This window comes from Gymnoscopelus braueri (assembly GCF_963280865.1).
Source record: "Gymnoscopelus braueri genome assembly, chromosome: 11".
In the NCBI taxonomy this organism is placed as follows: Eukaryota; Metazoa; Chordata; class Actinopteri; order Myctophiformes; family Myctophidae; genus Gymnoscopelus; species Gymnoscopelus braueri.
The window spans coordinates 4,954,578-4,974,613 of NC_137613.1; the positions used below are offsets into that span (position 1 = coordinate 4,954,578).

At 41.0% G+C, this 20,036-nt stretch overlaps 1 protein-coding gene across 3 annotated transcripts; it reads right to left on the reverse strand.

Moving 5' to 3' along the window:
* Positions 1-753: 753 nt before the first annotated feature.
* Positions 754-18,281, reverse strand: c1galt1a (core 1 synthase, glycoprotein-N-acetylgalactosamine 3-beta-galactosyltransferase 1a). Of its 3 annotated transcripts, none has more exons than XM_080442109.1 (6): positions 18,134-18,281; positions 15,810-16,000; positions 14,318-14,448; positions 6,357-6,675; positions 5,295-5,509; positions 754-2,045 (listed from the first exon to the last, which is right to left on the reverse strand). In XM_080442109.1, the coding sequence occupies exons 2-6, from the start codon at positions 15,970-15,972 to the stop codon at positions 1,869-1,871; spliced, it is 1,005 nt and encodes a 334-aa protein (XP_080298235.1). In that variant the 5' UTR covers positions 15,973-16,000; positions 18,134-18,281; the 3' UTR covers positions 754-1,868. The 3 variants fall into 3 exon arrangements, with proteins under 3 accessions (XP_080298235.1, XP_080298234.1, XP_080298236.1); XM_080442108.1 differs by having other exon boundaries at positions 758-2,045; positions 15,810-16,006; XM_080442110.1 differs by lacking the exon at positions 754-2,045 and adding an exon at positions 2,101-2,268 and having other exon boundaries at positions 15,810-16,006.
* Positions 18,282-20,036: the final 1,755 nt, after the last annotated feature.

Below are 20,036 nucleotides of genomic sequence, written 5' to 3' on the forward strand. Positions count from 1 at the left end.
ACAAGTTGCAGCACCACTGATATACAGTAGCAACATAAGTTTAAAAAAAATTTACTGTTAGGATTTAGAAGCACAAATTTGCACACATTTTCACGATTTTTCAAAAAATAGCAGATCTACAAGCTCATAGCGCTGCGCTATGAGCTTGTAGATCTGCTATTTTTTTAATATCCCAAATAAATCTTAAAGTGTCACAGATGCGTTCCCGTACTGAACGGGTTTAAATGATGTCACTGTGGAGCGGGAAGGCAACGCACTGAAGAACGTCTTAAATGCTTTTACTGTTTGACCGAAGCTCAGGCTCAAGCGACGCCACTGTCTGCTACTGTTTAACGCTCTGTGCTTTTATGACAGTCAGTGGTTCTCAGTGGTCCCCCCCCCCCCAGGGGTCCTTGAGGGGGGTTCCATAAGGGTCCTCCAGCTAAATTACACATTATTCATTTCGGAATCCTTGACATGGGTCTCAGGTGATACATTGCTAAACCAACAGAGGACCTATTATCCTTGTTATATGTAGTCCATGGACCCTCCACCCCCCCCCCCCAGCCCTTTTTTTTGTAAATGTATTTATGGAAATTATTTGATTTTATTTTTATTGTATTCATGAAATACTTTTGAAAAATGTTGGAATTGTTTTTAATTGATGAAATGTTGTGACTTTTATTTTTTGTTTAATGTAGGAAACGAGAAAAAGGGGATATTTTACTTGCGACCCACACACACACACACACTCATTCTAAAACTGAAAAAAGTACTTATTGTCTTATATTGTCTAACTGCCTTAGTTGCTTTTACTGAATGTAAATAATTCCTACTTCTTATCTCTCTCTCTCTCTTTTTTTTTAACAAACACTATTAATCTTCATGATGTGATATTATGTTTTAAAAAGGACGACCCTTGAAGACTTGACTGTAAAATATGTTTAATTGTTTAACACTTTAAAAGCGTTAGAAGGAACTGTAAACTCAGACATATAATTATATATATAGGCCTATTTGGTTATCACACCAAAGCAACATATTTCAATAAATAACAAACACATATATATATTATGCATTGTATTTAACATTGTGACCATTTCAAAGGACTGTATATAAGTGACAACTTTAGAGAAATTAGAATAAACTTGATTTTGAAAGTACAATTGTCTGCCATCGCTACATTCATCAAAGACGTGTGAATAATGTTTTTTTTTTGCGTATTACAAATCAACATAGTCTAGCGTAGCCAGACAACTATTCCACAATCTCCGAATGCATTATATAGAGTCTGGAATTCTACACCTCCTGAATGCTACAGTATATAGAGTCTGGAACTACGCCTCCTGAATGCTACAGTATATAGAGTCTGGAACTACGCCTCCTGAATGCTACAGTATATAGAGTCTGGAACTACGCCTCCTGAATGCTACAGTATATAGAGTCTGGAACTACGCCTCCTGAATGCTACAGTATATAGAGTCTGGAACTACGCCTCCTGAGTGCTACAGTATATAGAGTCTGGAACTACGCCTCCCGAAAGCCGAGAAAGGAAGCCGTAATATGTTCGTCATTTCCGTTCGCGAAAATATATTTTCGAGCTCAACCAAACATAAAATAACTTGTCTTATAGTTATACTGGATCTCTTCTCCACTAGATCCCTCCCTGACATTTTAGTCTAGTTTTTATTTGTTGACGAAATTGTCAATATATTTAGTCTTAGTTTTAGTCGTCATAGCTTAGTTTTTATTTAGTTTTCGTCAGTGAAAAAAAGTAGTTGACGAACATTTTTCGTCATAGTTTTAGTCGACGAAATCAACACGGTTATTGCTATGACTGTATCCCTTCAACACTTTACCCCCCCCCCCCCCCCCCCCCCGGCCAAGTGTCATGTCACCTGCCCCCCCGCCACAGGTGCGGTGGAGTTCCAGGTGAGTTCATGGGGGTCATATCTGTGCTTGTATCCGTAGGGTCTCAGGTGATAGGTCAGGTATTCCAGGGTGTACATCTCTACTGCATGGATGTAGTGGAAGGAGACCGCAAAGTCTGAGCAGCATCCCGGGCCCTGAGAGGACACGGAGATAAACACAAGATATCATCCTGGGCCCTGAGGACACAGAGATAAACACAAGATATCATCCTGGGCCCTGAGAGGACACAGAGATTAACACAGATATCATCCTGGGCCCTGAGAGGACACAGAGATAGGTCAGGTATTCCAGGGTGTACATCTCTACTGCATGGATGTAGTGGAAGGAGACCGCAAAGTCTGAGCAGCATCCCGGGCCCTGAGAGGACACGGAGATAAACACAAGATATCATCCTGGGCCCTGAGGACACAGAGATAAACACAAGATATCATCCTGGGCCCTGAGAGGACACAGAGATTAACACAGATATCATCCTGGGCCCTGAGAGGACACAGAGATTAACACAGATATCATCCTGGGCCCTGAGAGGACACAGAGATTAACACAGATATCATCCTGGGCCCTGCGAGGACACAGAGATAAACACAGATATCATCCTAGGCCCTGAGAGGACACAGAGATTAACACAGATATCTACTAAATGTCTGTACTCTTACTTCTACTCCACTACATCTCAGAGGCAAATATTGTACTTTAACTCCACTAAACTTTAGTTACTAGTTACTTTGTAGATTTAGATTATTATTACAAAACATACATTAACCACCTCAGCCCTATATACATTTCGGGCATTTAAAAATAGCCGATCTACAAGCTCACAATGTGTCGCGATGCAAGCTCGATTAGCTAATTTAACTACTTTTACAACTATTGGAAATTCTCAAGTATTTTACTTAATCCATAATTTTTTAAATAATCAATTAAAGGTAAGAAAACAATGTTTTGTTAAAAGGTTAAAGCTCTATATTCAGATGGTAATCATTGCTATAAGAGTGTTTGTTCAGTCTGAGCCTGGGGTCTCCCTGTCTCTCCGGTTCTTTAGTAAACACAAAATTATTATTTCAGTTGCGTTGCCAATTTCAGCCAATCAGGAGAGAGTACCCATTTTTTCAGCTTACAGTAGCCTATATGTTCCAATTAAAATGTGTGTCTGTTCATGTCTTTGTGTCATCACATCCAATATACCTGATACCTGACCAATACCTGACCAATCCCTGGGGCGGCAGTGGCTCAGGGGTAGAATGGCTCAGGGGTAGCTACTCTAGAGTGGTTCAGGGGTAGAGTGGCTCAGGGGTAGAGTGAACTGGAAACCGCAAGGTTCCCAGTTCGATCACAGGTTCCCCCTGAGTTAGTGTGGAAGTGTCCTTGAGCAAGACACTGAACCCCTAATTGCTCCCGATGAGCAGGTTGGTGCCTTGCATGGTTTCCTCCGCCATCGGTGTATGAATGAGTGTGTGAATGTGTCTGTGAATGTGTGAATGGAATGCACAATCTATGTAAAGCGCTTTGGATAAAAGCACTGTATAAATGCACCATTTACCATCCAATGTCACTTGTTTATCCTGTGTGAGTTCTCCCTCCTGATCGGATAAATATTGGTATCCTGACCTGAAAATATACTATTTTCTGTTTACTAAAGAGCTGGAGAGATATGGAGACTCCTGTTACTGAACAAACACTCTGTAGCAATGGTTCTCAAAGTGTGGTCCAGGGACCGTGAGGGTTCCTTCCTTGAGGACGGTTTCCAAATGGACCCTTACAGGGCTGTAACTCTGAGAGCGTACAAACGAAACCAAATGGACCCTTACAGGTCTGTAACTCTGAGAGCGTACAAACGAAACCAAATGGACCCTTACAGGTCTGTAACTCTGAGAGCGTACAAACGAAACCAAATGGACCCTTACAGGTCTGTAACTCTGAGAGTGTACAAACAAAACCAAATGGACCCTTACAGGTCTGTAACTCTGAGAGTGTACAAATGGAACCAAATGGACCCGTAAAGGGTCCATTTGGTTCCGTTTGTACACTCTCAGAGTTATGGGGGTCCATGAAATGAAAAGGTTTAAGAACCACTGCTCTATAGCAATAAGTACTATCAGAATATAGAGATATTTAACCCTTATTTTAACAGACAAAAACCACGTAGGCTACCTTTAAATCGATTAGCTGGATTAAAGGGATAGTTCACCCCAAAAATGTCTTTTTTTTCTATGGATTAGTCGCCCCATGGAGACTTGAATTCATGGATATTTTTGTGTTTTTGTCGCATTCCTAAGACAATAATTCGATGACCGGCAGCGGTTCCGGTAGGAGACTCAAAGAGTCTCCTTTGTGTCTCCTACCGGAACCGCTGCCTACCGGTCCGCTGGTCATCAAATTATTGTCTTAGGAATGTGACAAAAACTAAAGAAATATCCATGAATTCAAGTCTCCATGGGGCGACTAATCCATAGAAAAAAAAGACATTTTTGGGGTGAACTATCCCTTTAACACATCGGGTGCCGAACACGGTCTGAACCGTGTTTTCAGTCTCTCGGTGATTCTGAGAAGGAATAGATCACCGTGTCAAAAAACATGTCTCCCCATCCGCTTCCGTTCTATCTCCTTCTCTAAAACCCCTATAACTCCGAAACTTTTTTACGCTAGGGAAAACGACTCATTTTGTAAGCGCGATCGCTGGCGCCATTGTGACCCGCGGTAAAGATGTTATCGTTCCAGGCGTTAGCCAGGACCATCGTGCAAAATGAACGCATGCTTTGTTTCACACGGATTGCTCGTCGTGGAGTCTACAGCTTAAACAGCGCCGCGCAGCTTAAAGGTTCCATGACATTCATTTTCACTTTTTTTATTTTTTATTTTTTTTTGGGGGTTTTATGACCTCAATTACACCGAAAAAAATATGAACTTTGAACATTTAGTGGATTTTCTGTGGTCTGGGGTTTTCTGAATAATTAGGCTGAAAAGTAATCTGAGCTTGGCCCTTCGGCAGTGAGGTCACAGTCGATTAATCCCGCCCACTCTCCTCCTCGCCCCTCCCCTCCCCTATCCTTTCCTTTGGGGGGGGGCGGAGCAGAGGCGATGATTGACAGGCAAAATCCCTCACCAGCGACACCCGCAGGCAAAGATTTCTTTTTTCATTGCAGTTGAAAAGGCTTTAGAAATGTGAGAGAAAAACACCTGCCATGGATCACTGGAATGGATTTTTTTGTTAAAACTTTCTATACACGTTTGAAGGACCATGACAAAGACTTTTAATGTGTGGTAAAACTGAACGTCATGAAACCTTTAACGGTGAGATTTCTGGCACCGAACGTAATCTGTTATTATATAATTCTGGCACCCAATGTGTTAAGTGTTGCACCCATATACTTGTAATGACTTACCTCTGTTACGGGATAGTGTTCGTACAGCAGGTACCAGGGGCGGGGTCTGGCCGGCCGCCTGACCACGTACCATTCGGGGGGATACGGGTGGAACGTGTGTCTTCCTCTAACGTCTCTGGAGTCGGCCAGCTCCACTCCCATGGTCTCCATGCATCTGCCCAGACCCACGTCCTCTATGTCCGTGTCGTGGACGCATTTCCCGCTCTCGAATCCCTCTGCAAATGAGCAGTGGTGGAAAAAGTCGATATTTTACTTGAGTAAAAGTAGCAATACCACAGTATAAAAATACTCTGTTGCAAGTAAATGGCTTGGTGTTCAAAATGTAACTCGGGTAAAAGTACAAAAGTATATTGGCATCAAAATATACTTAAAGTACCAAAAGTAAAAGTACTAAAATGTTTGAAAATAGCAGATCTACAAGCTCACAACGCGTCAGAGCTTGTAGATCTGCTATTTTCAAATAGCCTATGTATGAAATAGGGCTAAAGTGGTTAATGTATGTTTTATAATATAATGATTTATATCTACAAAGTAACTAAAGTTTTCAAATAATTGTAGTGGAGTAAAAGTACAATATTTGCCTCTGAGATGTAGTGGAGTAGAAGTAAAAGTAGTATCTAAGTACTGGAAATACTCCAGTGAAGTAAAAATACCCAAAAATTGTAGTACATGTACTTAGTTACTTTACACCACTGGTGTACCGTTAAGTATTCAATCAATCAATCAACATCTAAATCGTCAACAAAAACAACGTCATCATGACGGTATGACCACAGCGCCCCCTACCTAGGGGCGGCAGTGGCTCAGGGGTAGAGTGGCCGGGTAGAGTGAACTGGAAAACCGCAAAGTTCCCAGTTCGATCCCGGGCTGGGGGGCTCCCCTAGAGTTAGTGTCGAAGTGCCCTTGAGCAAGACGCTGAACCCCTAATTGCTCCCGATGAGCAGGTTGGTGCCTTGCATGGTTTCCTCCGCCATCAGTGTATGAATGTGTGTGTGAATGGGTTAATGGCACAATCAATGTAAAGCGCTTTGGATAAAAGCGCTATATAAATGCACCATTTACCTACGAACCTCCTCAGCGCCTCCTTGCTGAGGACGTAGCCCGCGCCCCCGCTCATGTAGCCCTGCTGGACCATGGGAGTGAACCTCCTGCCCAGGTACAGGGGCCTCCGGGGGTCCAGGCGGGCCAGGGTGAGACGCAGGTTCTCCGGGACCACGAAGGTGTCGTCGTCGGCCTTCAGGAACCAGTCGGCCTGGTCCCGGTGGTGGAGGTGGACGTGCTGGAAGGCTCGGATGGTCTTCCAGTAGAGCTGCTCTCGGCCCTCGCTCACGTTCAATCCCACGGTGGGGAAGTCCGTCTCCTCTGAGCTCATGTACAGAACCTGATGTGACACAAAGTATTTCATGTTAAAAACCATTAAGACCAGGAAAGCTATTCAAAAATAGCAGATCTACAAGCTCATAGCGCAGCTCCGAGTGCCGCGCTATGAGCTTGTATATCTGCTCTTTTTTTAGAAAAATCGTTAACATTTTTGCAAATCTTTGAATATAGTATTTTTTTTTCCAAACGAACATCTGTGGGGGGAAAACAAAATATTGTCAGATGGGGGTCTGCGGCCTAATACATATCATTTTGGGAGTCCTTGACATGAAAAGGTTTGAGCACCACTAGCACCGTATAGCGACATACGTAAATAAATAAAAAACTGATTTAGAAGACATTTGTAGAATCCCCAGAAGCAAAGATTTGAGTTACAAGTGTTACAAGAAAAATATCTTCAAAGATTTGCACAAATGTTCACGCTGTTCAAAAATAGCAGATCTACAAGCTCATATGATATGAGCTTGTAGATCTGCTATTCTTAAATAGTCAAAGATATCTGCTATTTTCAAAAAAAAAAGAAAAAAAGAATCTTGAGAAAATAAAAAGAGGTAATTTTTGATTTTTTTAAAAACATTTTAACAACACAAATCTTGTATGGGGGTCCCTGGCAAGATGTTTAAGAACCACTGGTTTAAACAACATTAGGAAACAAGCCCAAGCAACTACACTTTAGAAACACGCCCAAAGTTGCTTATAATAAGCGGACAGGGCAACCAAACAAACAGCTGTGATAGGGAGTATGGCCACCTATAGCCACCTGGCATGTACACCGCAGCGTTTTCAATCACTGTTGTGTCTCCGTCTAAACGTAGAATAAAAAGTGAGAACGCAACAGCACTTTGATGTTTTTTCTAGAGACCGTTGTCATCTAAACATGACCTGCTGAGACAGACCTTGGTTCAAGTTAATCCTTTTAAATGGTGTCATTTAAGCCTTCTGTTGGTACAGGGAGGGAAGGGTAGCTTTAGTTCAGAGGTACCTACCCTGTTCATTACTGCACGTACGTAGGTACGTTTCTGTTCATTCACAACAGTATAGAGGTGTGCCACCCATTGTCATTTCTGTTTGTTGTTAGAGTAGGGAGGTTTCTGTTTGTCTTTGATTAGTTTGGCTCTTTACTTTATTTAGGTGGTTCCTTTTCCCTGTGTTTCTGTTTGTTAGGTTGGCTTAATTAGCACTCGCATTGTCTGTCAGCTCTATGCACTTCAAAGTAAAACAGTCCATTCACTCATCCATCCGTTTCTGTTCAAATCTGTCATTGGGTATTTGTTATTGTCCCTTATCCCCCTACACCACCTATTAGCAGTTACTTGAGTAAAAGTACAAAAGTATTGGTATCAAAATGTACTTAAAGTACCAAAAGTAAAAGTACTAAAACGTTTGAAAATAGCAGATCTACAAGCTCACAACGCGTCGCGATGCGACGCGTTGTGAGCTTGTAGATCGGCTATTTTCAAATAGCCTAGGTATCAAATAGGGCTAAAGTGGTTAATGTATGCTTTATAATGTAAAAATGTATATCTGCAAATTAACTAGTAAGTAACTAAAGTTTTCAAATAATTGTAGTGGAGTAAAAGTACAATTGGAAATACTCCAGTAAAGTAAAAGTACCTAAAAATTGTACTTAAGTACAGTACTTGAGTAAATGTATTTAGTCACTTTACACCACTGCTATTAGGGACGTAACATTTATACAGTACTCGTCATGAAAACATTTGTCCACATACAATCCAGTAGAATTAATGGTTATCAAAGCCAAATTTGCAGTTAGTTATTAAGTCAGAGATGTGCAGGGGTCATCACCATGCCAGCTTGTGATGGACATTTTCATCGATATTTTTTGCCAGACATAAAAAGTGATCAATTTTTGGGCGGTGAAACCGCCCCTATATGTGAGGTTTGGATATTTGCACCCCCCAATCCTGCGCTGTGATTGGCCACCAGTGTACCCCCCTAACCCTGCACCGTGATTGGCCAATCACAGTCTATTCAGGACTGTGATTGGCTAGTGAAACATGACACATGTGCATAGCCCTATAAATAGGACTATGCACTTAAAAAAAACACATTTATGTTTTTTTTTAAGTGAATCACACATTGATTGGTTGACTCCATTCAGTATTGTGATTAGCTAGCAAGACACCGCCCACTTCACACTGGGTGTGATTTTTATGTTTTACAGAAATACATAATGAACTCCTAAAGTGCCATAGTGTCTAATGCCAATGTGCTACACATTTTACAATGATAGTATATCTGCATTATAACCACTGAGCCACAAATAAATATACAGTAAGCCATTGTTCTAAAAGCCAAGCTATAAGCTCACAACACATTACATCATGACATGTTGAGAGATTGTGGATCTGGTATTTTCGAAACATTTCAGAAATGTTTCTAATTATTTACTTATTTACTTGGCCTTTAATGACATGCCCACAATGGCGATGCCAGGTGTTAAAGAGGTTACCTATTCTGGAGAAAACCTTAAGACTGCCAGGAGGCTAAGACAGGCATTAAATATGGCATGATGGAAGTCTACTCCGTATTTGGGATTTCATTAATTGGGTCTTATCAGTACAGTGCTTCCATCGCACATTACATGAGCAAAGGGCCATTTAAGTGCAGAGGTGAGTGGGTGAGTATCAATATGTACGAGTATTATACGTAGTAAAGGGAAGTGGGTGCGTGTCATGTGGTTATTGTAGAGATTGCTGGCTTTTCAGAGGACAGTGTTACTTGAGGTCAGGAGGAGATCAAGTTCTACCAGTTCTCCAAACCAAAACTATTTTTAGGATTGGTAAGGTAGCTTCGATAGTTACAGATAGTCGATATCTTGATGAGAAATCTTCTATCATGATGAGGAAGTCTTAGACCTTGCATAGTTGTGATGTAAGATAATGTGGAACAATGGAAAAAGAAAGGTCAGAGTCAAAACCATCATGTACCTGTACGCACATGATGAGTGATTAGATAAGGATAAATAAGGGCATGACAGGATTTAAAGGAATGCAGTGTCACAACTACTTTCATGCAAGGGCTCCCAACTTTGATCAGAGGTGAGTTAATGTATAAGCTGGAGGTCTGATGGTGATTGTGGATCCCAGGCTGCGGATCAAGGGTTTCCACTGATTATGATTGTGGAGTGTTATCATAGTTATATATTGGGGTTTTTTTGGACACTTTCTCTCAACGGTGAAAATCTTTTTCAACAAGCTTTACTTGTCTAGTTCGGCCCTCCTTTGCTTTTGTAGCAAATGTTCTGAACAGATCTGTTTTTGATCTTTTCCTACAGTTTAATTGTCTGACCACATGCACCACATATGAATCCATTGTCTTAAAAAATAAAAGGTTTCACCAACTATAACGAAAAACATCACATGGATGCACCTGGGACGTATCATCAGTGTTGTAGCCTGGGGTCATAGGATGTTTCGGGTCTCGCAACATACACCCTCACCCAGGTGACCCAGCCAGGGTTGATCAGGCCCCGACTTACGTCCCAGTAGCTACCCACGGTCAGTCCTATAGGGCAAGACAGGGCCACTCAGTCCGCTTCTCCGGAAATACTCTGCCGGGACTCGGGGAGGCTCTGGCACGTGGAGGGACTAGGCTCTGTGGGTTGTCTCCTGGTCGGGCTCCTCCTTCGTCTCACCAGGTCCAGGACCTGTGCGCTGCACCAGACTCCCCTGCTCCAAACATTTCATTCTGGTGTGATGGTGTCTTGGCCCGTGACACCATCACATTGGTGGTACTGCAGGCTGGTGGTACTGCAGTCTCCCTTGCGTCTTACTTGAATGGTCCTCCCAAAGGCCTCACCGTGGATTTGTTGGGCTTCTTCCTCACGGAAGACACAGACTGGGGCGCCAACCCAAACTGCTCCCGGATGCCGTCTATATTCCGGCTGTCACCCGACTCTCCGGTGGTCACCAATCTATTCCTGGTTGTCACGTAGTCTATAAATTCCTATGAGCCACTATAAATAGAATAACTATAACGAAAAACATCACATGGATGCACCTGGGACGTATCATTAACAAAGGATTAAACACACATTTTGCTATTTTCAGGGAATTAAGGTAGCTACTATCAAACCTTACTTCTAGCTGTCTTGTCCTCACCTGATGCAATCATGTACAGTACCATGTACAATACCACACATCTCCTGCAACATATTGTTAGCATGTCATCCCAATACTTTACGAGTCATGTATATGTATTTGTCCGCGGAGGTCCTGGGGGGTCCCTGGAACAACATATTTTGAGATCGGGGGTCCGCGGCCAAATACATATCATTTTGGGGAACCTCGACGTGGTTTGAGAACCACTGATTATAGCAACATACGTTTTTTCAAAAAACTGTTAGGATTTAGAAGACATTTGTAGAATCCCCAGAGCAAAGATTTGAGTTAAACATTTTCACTTTAAACAAATATATATTCAAAGATTTGGACAAATTTTCATGATTTTTCTAAAAATAGCAGATCTACAAGCTCACAGCGCGGCACTCGGTGCAGCGTATGAGCTTGTAGCTCTGCTATTTTTTAATAGCCAAAGTACAAGATAATTGTTAAAGTGGTTCAAATCTAAAATCACAGATGCTTTCCCGGTTTTAATGGGTTAGGTAAAGAAATTAAAAATGTACTTGAGTAAAAGTACAAAAGTATTGGTATCAAAATGTACTTAAAGTACCAAAAGTAGAAAGTACTCATTATGCAGACTTTCCCATTTTTTTCAAACGTATAAAATGCATAAAATCTTTTGAAAATAGCAGATCTACAAGCTCACAATACGTCGCATCGCATTGTGAGCTTGTAGATCGGCTATTTTCAAATGGCCGAAATGTTTATAGGGCTGAAGTGGGTAATGTATGTTTTCAAAATCTACAAAGTAACTAGTAACTAAAGTTGTCAAATAATTGTAGTGGAGTAAAAGTACAATATTTGCCTCTGAGGTGTATAGTGGAGTAGACGTAAAAGTGCTGAAAGTTGGAAATACTCCAGTAAAGTAAAAGTACCTCAAAATTGTACTTAGGTACAGTACTTGAGTAAATATATTTAGTTACTTTGCACCACTGCCTGTCACATGGCGAACTCTCCGGTCTGGATATTTGACCGTTCATAGTGTCTGTATGAGCGCTCATAATATTTGGTTATAATTCTCATGTTTCCAGAGTAAACTTTTGTATTACAACAGTTCTTGTCAGCAAGCGACAGTCATGCAATGGGCATAAATGAAGCTTAACTTGAAATGTTATGTTGATTGTGTAGATAATAATACAGAGTGAAACGTTGCAGAAGATTTTATTACAATAATGCTTGTTTGATATACAGTACGGGACCAAAACAAATGACAAAAAAGGAATGGTAGGGGGAAAGAATAGCTTTGGCACAATAGCCTTCATCCAAAATACAAATCATTATTACTAAAACTGAATGGTCTGGAGACGCAATTAGAAAAGGGAAACTGTATCTATGGTGTTAAATGGCAAAACATAATTTGGTGAGAGTAAAGCATCTAACAACATAACCATTGAAAAGGGAGCATAAGCCAAGCAAACATGACTCACTGTTTATCAGTTGGAGATGGAATTTGTGATAACATAGAATTTTTGGGTGGTGTATAACTGTATCTTGAATTACACCCTAAATAAAACACAGAACACTCATGTATAGAATTGATGGACTATTAATGCTCTTATTATGATAAGTCACAATGTTGTAGGGAACATAGATGATTATCTAAAAGGAACATGTAATCAGTCAGGATCTCGCTCTCTGTACAATACTTGGAGCAAAGATAATTATATCAGAATTCTTTGAACTTGAGGGAGGGAAACCTGCGTGACATTTTACTGGGTGCATCATTTGTTTGACTTGCATATGAAAAGTCCATTATGTCAAAGAGCCTTTCATACAACAATGAATGTTCACACGATCAGTTTGGTGACTATAGAAACGAAACCAATAACGGTACTTGGCTCAAAAATCTATGAAAAAGAAAAGCCTAAAGCCTGATTTATGCTTTGACAATAAAGTATTGTGTCACATGTTATTCGACGACAAACAACGTATTTTCAACCGCAAAAATTGTCCATGCGACACTGCACACGTCTACCCATTCACCAGTTGAAAGTATACGTGAGGTGGCTTAGATTAGAATATGTGAGCACAATCACACATAATGTTCTGAAGCCACTTTCATCCGTGTCAGTGTTGGTGAGAACTTCTCTTTTAGAAAGAGGAGAAAGAAAAGAGTCTGGAGAGAATTCTGAGATAAACAGACTTTGTTTTGGAGAATACACACACAGATACACTGCAACCAGTAATCAAATTACTAACAGAGTTGGGAATGACAAGCAGAATTTGAAAAACACTTTTGCTAACCACCTTTACTCACTGTGTGTGTGTGTGTGTGTGTGTGTGTGTGTGTGTGTGTGTGTGTGTGTGTGTGTGTGTGTGTGTGTGTGTGTGTGTTTATGCACGCTCTGTGCATTGTGTGTGTGCGTGCGTGCTTGTGTGTGGAGCATGTGTGGTTGCTGTGTAGCTTGTTGGGGTACCTCTGCCCTGGGCCAGTTAGCCGGGTTCCCCTACAAGTAAGCCTCAGCCCTCCCCTCTTTTATAATTTGAGTAGTTATTGAGCTACAGCTAACACATTCCTTTTAACAATTTAATCTCATCCTAACTATATCTATATGCTGTTCCAGTGTTTTAATGGTGTTTATCAGATAAAGTCATTCAATATATTTGTGCCCCAACATGTCTCTGTCTATAACCGTGGGGACTCTGGGGAAGTCATGTTGTGTAACTAGATACATGTGTGGGGCGCAATTAGGTGTCATAGTGGAAATATCACCTGTTACTATTCTATACAAAGTATTGTATAGAATCAGTGGTGGAAAAAGTACTCAAATTCTTTACTTAAGTAAAAGTACCAATACTGCAATATAAAAATACTCTGTTACAAGTAAAAGTCCAGAATTCTAAATTTACTTGAGTAAAAGTACAAAAGTATTGGCATCAAAATGTACTTAAAGTACCAAAAGTAAAAGTACTAAATATTTGAAAATAGCAGATCTACAAGCTCACAACGCGTCGCGATGCGACGCGTTGTGAGCTTGTAGATCTGCTATTTTCAAATAGCCTAGGTATAAAATAAGCTTAAAGTGTTTAACCCATTGATACCTGGAACGCATCTGTGTCACTTAAGATGTCTTTGGCTATTCAAAAATAGCAGATATACAAGCTCATAGCGCGGCACCGAGTGCCGCGCTATGAGCTTGTAGATCTGCTATTTTTGAAAAATCGAGAAAAAAAAAATGTGTTTTTTTTTCAAAAAATTGTTAGGATTTAGAAGATATTTCTAGAATCTTCTCAGGTCTTAATGGGTTAATGTATGTTTAATAATATAATCATTTATATCTGCAAAGTAACTAGTAACTAAAGTTTTCAAATAATTGCAGTGGAGTAAAAGTACAATATTTGCCTCTGAGATGTAGTGGAGTAGAAGTAAAAGTATTGGAAATTGGAAATACTCAAGTAAAGTACAAATACCTCAAAATGTTACTTAAGTAAATGTACTTATCACCACTGGTATAGAATAATGTCTAAAGAAGATCAAAGGATACGTGCATGAACTACCTTGTTGCAGCGTGCGGCCCAGGTGGCTTTGAGGTGTCTGGCTCTGGACTCCAGGTTGTTGGGTCCGGTCATGATCCAACACAAGATGCGTGTGGTCTGGGACAGACTGGCTGCCACGCTGCTGTCCACATCTAGACATGAAATATTATTATAAACCTCTCTTGAATTATCAGGCTTTATTTAACCCTTTAAGCCCTGGAACGCATCTGTGTTATTTTTTAAATTTGAGCTAAAAAGCATTCTTTTACACTTTGGCTATTCAAAAATAGCAGATATACAAGCTCATAGCGCGGCACCGAGTGCCGCGCTATGAGCTTGTAGATCTGCTATTTTTGAAAAATCGAGAACATTTGTGCAAATCTTTGAATCTATATTTTTTTAAAGCAAACGTTTGAAACTCTTTGCTTCTGGGGGTCCCTGGAACAACACATTTTGAGATGGGGGTCCCAACCAAATACATATCATTTTGGGGGTCCTTGACATGAAAATGTTTGAGCCCCACTGATATAGAAACATACGTTTTTTTCAGAATACTGTTGGAATTTTTAAGACATTTCTAGAATCGGCTTCAGGTCTCAATGGGTTAAACCCATTTAGACCCCGAGGCCGAGTCTACGCATGGTCTCTGTCGGGGTGGAAACCCTCATTATGTCCAAACACTGTAACTTTTCAGGATTCAAATTCAAAAGCGTCAAAAGTAGCAGATCTACAAGCTCAAAACACGGCGCGTAGATCTGCTACTCTAGGTGCTTTTGTGTGACGCTGTAGAATAGATCAAGTAGGAAACTAAGGGAAACACACGAAAAGTTAGGAAAAGGAGAGAAGAGGTTTCTGCCCGATAGAAAATAAATGCCTTCTGAATCCTAACAGTTTTCTTAAAAAACGTATATTACTACAAAAACAACAAAAAATCTCCATGAATTCAAGGCTTCATGGGGGTGTATAATTGATAGAGAATGCGTAATTTTTTGGGTGAACTACTCCTTTAAGCCCCATTTTATACTGGCCATTTTTTTTAAAGCCTTTTGAAAAACTGTGGTCAAAGTGTGTGTGTGTGTGTGTGTGTGTGTGTGTGTGTGTGTGTGTGTGTGTGTGTGTGTGTGTGTGTGTGTGTGTGTGTGTGTGTGTGTGTGTGTGTGTGTGTGTGCATCTTTTAGAAGTGTTGCCTATCTGCTGTTTTCAAATAGCTAAAGTTTATGGGGCTGAAGTGATTAATGTATGTTTTGTAATAATAATCAAAACCTCTAAGTAACTGTAACTTAAGTTTTCAAATAATTGTACTGGAGTAAAAGTAGAATATTTGCTGAATATTTGATGTAGTGGCGTAAAAGTAAAAGTACTGAACATTGGAAATACTCCAGTAAGGTAAAATAATACCTCAAAAGTGTACTTAAGAACAGTACTTGAGTACATGTACTTAGTTACTTTACACCACTGGTGACAGCTTTATCGAGAGAGCCACGTGAATAAAGTAAGTACATTGTACGTTTACCTGAGTGGAGAAGACCGTGGTGGTGAAGATATTTAATAACCTGTTGTTGACGTGGAGCCGTGTTAAAGAACATGCGTCCCGATGCCAACAGAAACAACTGCAGCCACAGGAACCCTACCACCACTCCAACAGAGAAGAACACATACGATGCTGGGCTCTGCATCTCCCTGAGATGTGGTTCACACCCGGACCTGGAACTTAACAAGAAACATGTGTGAATCAGAGCGGTAATTCAACAGTTATTCTTAAGTTATTCAGCAATCTTCAGAGCCTTATCACAAGGGGGAATATTTAAGTCTGCTTTTTTGGTCGCTCGAAATTTTGCCTTGGCATCATTGGCATTGAACTTTGAACCTTGTCGTTTGATTATAGGACATAAAAGGTTTTTATGTCCGGGACTGAGTCCGGGCAGGGGCGGACTTAAGGATCTGGAGGCCCCAGGCGAACGGTAGTATGAGACCCCCTCCACAGATTATTTTTTAACAGAATAGATGTAATTTCCAGTATTCTGGTGCATTTTGGGAGTTTGATAATTTTATCAGACTTTACTAACATGGGATCCATTAAAAAGCTAAAAGTAAGGCTACAGAAATGTATTTTTTTTTTTCATGAGGCCCCCTAACTCTTGAGGCCCCAGGCGGTCGCCTAACCTTGCCTACAGTTAAGTCCGCCACTGAGTCCGGGACTGAGTCCGGGACTGAGTCCGGGACTGAGTCCGGGACTGAGCACGTCCAACCAATTTTTAAGGGTCGAAAGTAAATATCCCTTTTTTTTACACGCACACTCCCACTATAAAGAATACATCACATGGATGCACCTGGGATGTATTATCAGTGTTGTAACCTGGGGTCATAGGGTGTTTCGCAACATACACCCTCACCCAGATGACCCAGCCGGGGTTGATCAAGCCCCAACTTACGTCCCAGGACCCACGGTCAGTCCTATAGGGAAAGACAGGGCCACTCAGTCCGCTTCTCCGGAACTACTCTGCCTGAACACGGGGAGGCTCTGGCACGTGGAGGGACTAGGCTCTGTGGGTGACCGGAACTACTCTGCCTGAACACGGGGAGGCTCTCCGGAACTACTCCAGTATAGGCCAAGGAAGAACCTCCACCCCAAATATTTCAAATACTTTTGCACATCCCATCTTGTCAGATCAATACAGATGTAATCGATATCTATCTATCTATCTATCTACAGTATCTATCTATCTAATTAGACACAGCTAAACGTGTCGTAGCGCCCTGCGCCCCCCAATAAATGTGGCAAAACCCCCCAATATGCTTCTGTTGATAATCGCTCTTGTTTTGCGTGACCTGCCAGTCACTCATGTGCCAGTCACAGGTGTGTGACTGGCACCTGAGCATGGGTCCTGCAGCTTTGTTTGTGTGTGCTCCAAGCAGCACCTCAGCATGGGTCCTGCAACTTTGTTTGTGATTGCTCCAAGCAGCAACACTGCCCTCATGGAAAGATGCCACGTTTGTTGTGCAAACGTTGTGCAAACGTGACACCTGCAAAATGACGGTCAGACTTGTTCTGCAAAAGAATTTGCAACATTCTAAACGTAATAATTATTAAAGGTATAGGGTAAGTGATATTTTTTGGTATTTTTTTTGTTTTTGTTAAAAAGGTTAAAGTACTATATTCTGATAGTAATCATTGCTACAGAGCGTTTGCTCAGTCACAGGGATCTCTCCAGCTCTTTAGTAAACAGAGACTCCTTTTACTGAACAAACACTCTATAGCAATGATTACTATCAGAATATAGAGCACAGAGTGCCGCGCTATGAGCTTGTAGATCTGCTATTTTTGAAAAATCGTGACATTTTTTGCAAATCTTTGAACATATATATATATATTTTTTAAAGCGAACATTTGTAACTCAAATCTTTGCTTCTGGGGGGTCCCTGGAACAACATATTTTGAGATGGGGGTCCGCGGCCAAATACGTATCATTTTGGAGGTCCTTGACATGAAAAGGTTTGAGAACCACTGATAATATAGCATACATAAGTTTAAAAAAAGAAAACTGTCAGGATTTAGAAGACATTTTGTAGAATCACCCAGAAGCAAAGATTTGAGTTTAAAATGTTCGTTTAATTTTTTTTTATATATAACCAACGATTTTCACTTTAAAAAAAAAAATAGCAGATATACAAGCTTGTAGATCTGCTATTTTTGAATAGCCCAAAGAAATCTACAATGACACAGATGCGTTCCCGGATTGAATGAGTTAAAATAACTGTTGATACTGTAACAGGACATATAGCTTACATACTGTGAAGGCTGTTACAGTTACAGTACAGTCTCTCTAAAACACTCACTGTGTCCGGGGAGGGAAAAGGCTTCAGAAGTCGTTGAACAGGAGGGCCAATCCAGGACAGGACGACACTGTTGCATGGTGTGCTGTCCGTTGCATTAAGTCCATTATAGGCAGCAGGAGGAAGAATCACCATGTGGATCTAGTTCCTATGACTAATCTACTCTACTGATAAAAGGTGCTATCAGTCAGTGGCATCAGTCCAACGCTCCATTGTTCTCATTGGTCGCCACTGGTCGTCACACGGCACGCATTATAGCCACGCCTATATAAGCCTCACCCTAACCCTAACCTTAACCACACACGAACTATGCCTATAGCCCTAACCTCACACTGAACTATGCCTATAGCCCTAACCTCACACTGGACTATGCCTATAGCCCTAACCTCACACTGAACTATGCCTATAGCCCTAACCTCACACTGGACTATGCCTATAGCCCTAACCTCACACTGGACTATGCCTATAGCCCTAACCTCACACTGAACTATGCCTATAGCCCTAACCTCACTCTGAACTATGCCTATAGCCCTAACCTCACACTGGACTATGCCTATAGCCCTAACCTCACACTGAACTATGCCTATAGCCCTAACCTCACACTGAACTATGCCTATAGCCCTAACCTCACACTGAACTATGCCTATAGCCCTAACCTCACACTGAACTATGCCTATAGCCCTAACCTCACACTGGACTATGCCTATAGCCCTAACCTCACACTGAACTATGCCTATAGCCCTAACCTCACACTGGACTATGCCTATAGCCCTAACCTCACACTGAACTATGCCTATAGCCCTAACCTCACACTGAACTATGCCTATAGCCCTAACCTCACACTGAACTATGCCTATAGCCCTAACCTCACACTGAACTATGTGCCTATAGCCCTAACCTCACACTGAACTATGCCTATAGCCCTAACCTCACACTGAACTATGTGCCTATAGCCCTAACCTCACACTGAACTATGTGCCTATAGCCCTAACCTCACACTGAACTATGCCTATAGCCCTAACCTCACACTGAACTATGTGCCTATAGCCCTAACCTCACACTGAACTATGTGCCTATAGCCCTAACCTCACACTGAACTATGTGCCTATAGCCCTAACCTCACACTGAACTATGCCTATAGCCCTAACCTCACACTGAACTATGCCTATAGCCCTAACCTCACACTGTTCCAGTGTTGATTTTGACAGCACATTTTGATTTAGTTTTAGTCATAGTCTTTTGAATAAAATTCCATTTCAGTTCTAGTCATATTTTAGTCATCTGAAATGTTTTAGTTTTTGTCTGGTTTTAGTCGACTAAATATATTATAGTCGACTAAAGCTACAGTTGATTTAGTCGACTAAAATGTATTTTGGCGGTGCCTTGATGGCGTCGTATTGGCTGATTTTACACTTGGTTGCATGCTGATTGGTTGCAAGCTCTACAAGCTCACAACGCGACACGTTGTGACCTTGTAGATCTGCTATTTTCAGAGCGCAACACCCGAGCGCAACCAAATATAAAATGACTTGTCTTTTAGTTCCACTGGATCTCTTCTCCACTAGTCCCTCCATAACATTTAGTTAGTTATTAGTCTAGTTTTTATAGCAATGAGTACTATCAGAATATAGAGCTATTTAACACTGTTACTGAACAAAGACTCTATAGCAATGAGTACTATCTGAATATAGAGCTATTTAACACTGTTACTGAACAAAGACTCTATAGCAATGAGTACTATCAGAATATAGAGCTATTTAACACTGTTACTGAACAAACACTCTCTATAGCAATGAGTACTATCAGAATATAGAGCTATTTAACACTGTTACTGAACAAACACTCTATAGCAATGAGTACTATCTGAATATAGAGCTATTTAACACTGTTACTGAACAAAGACTCT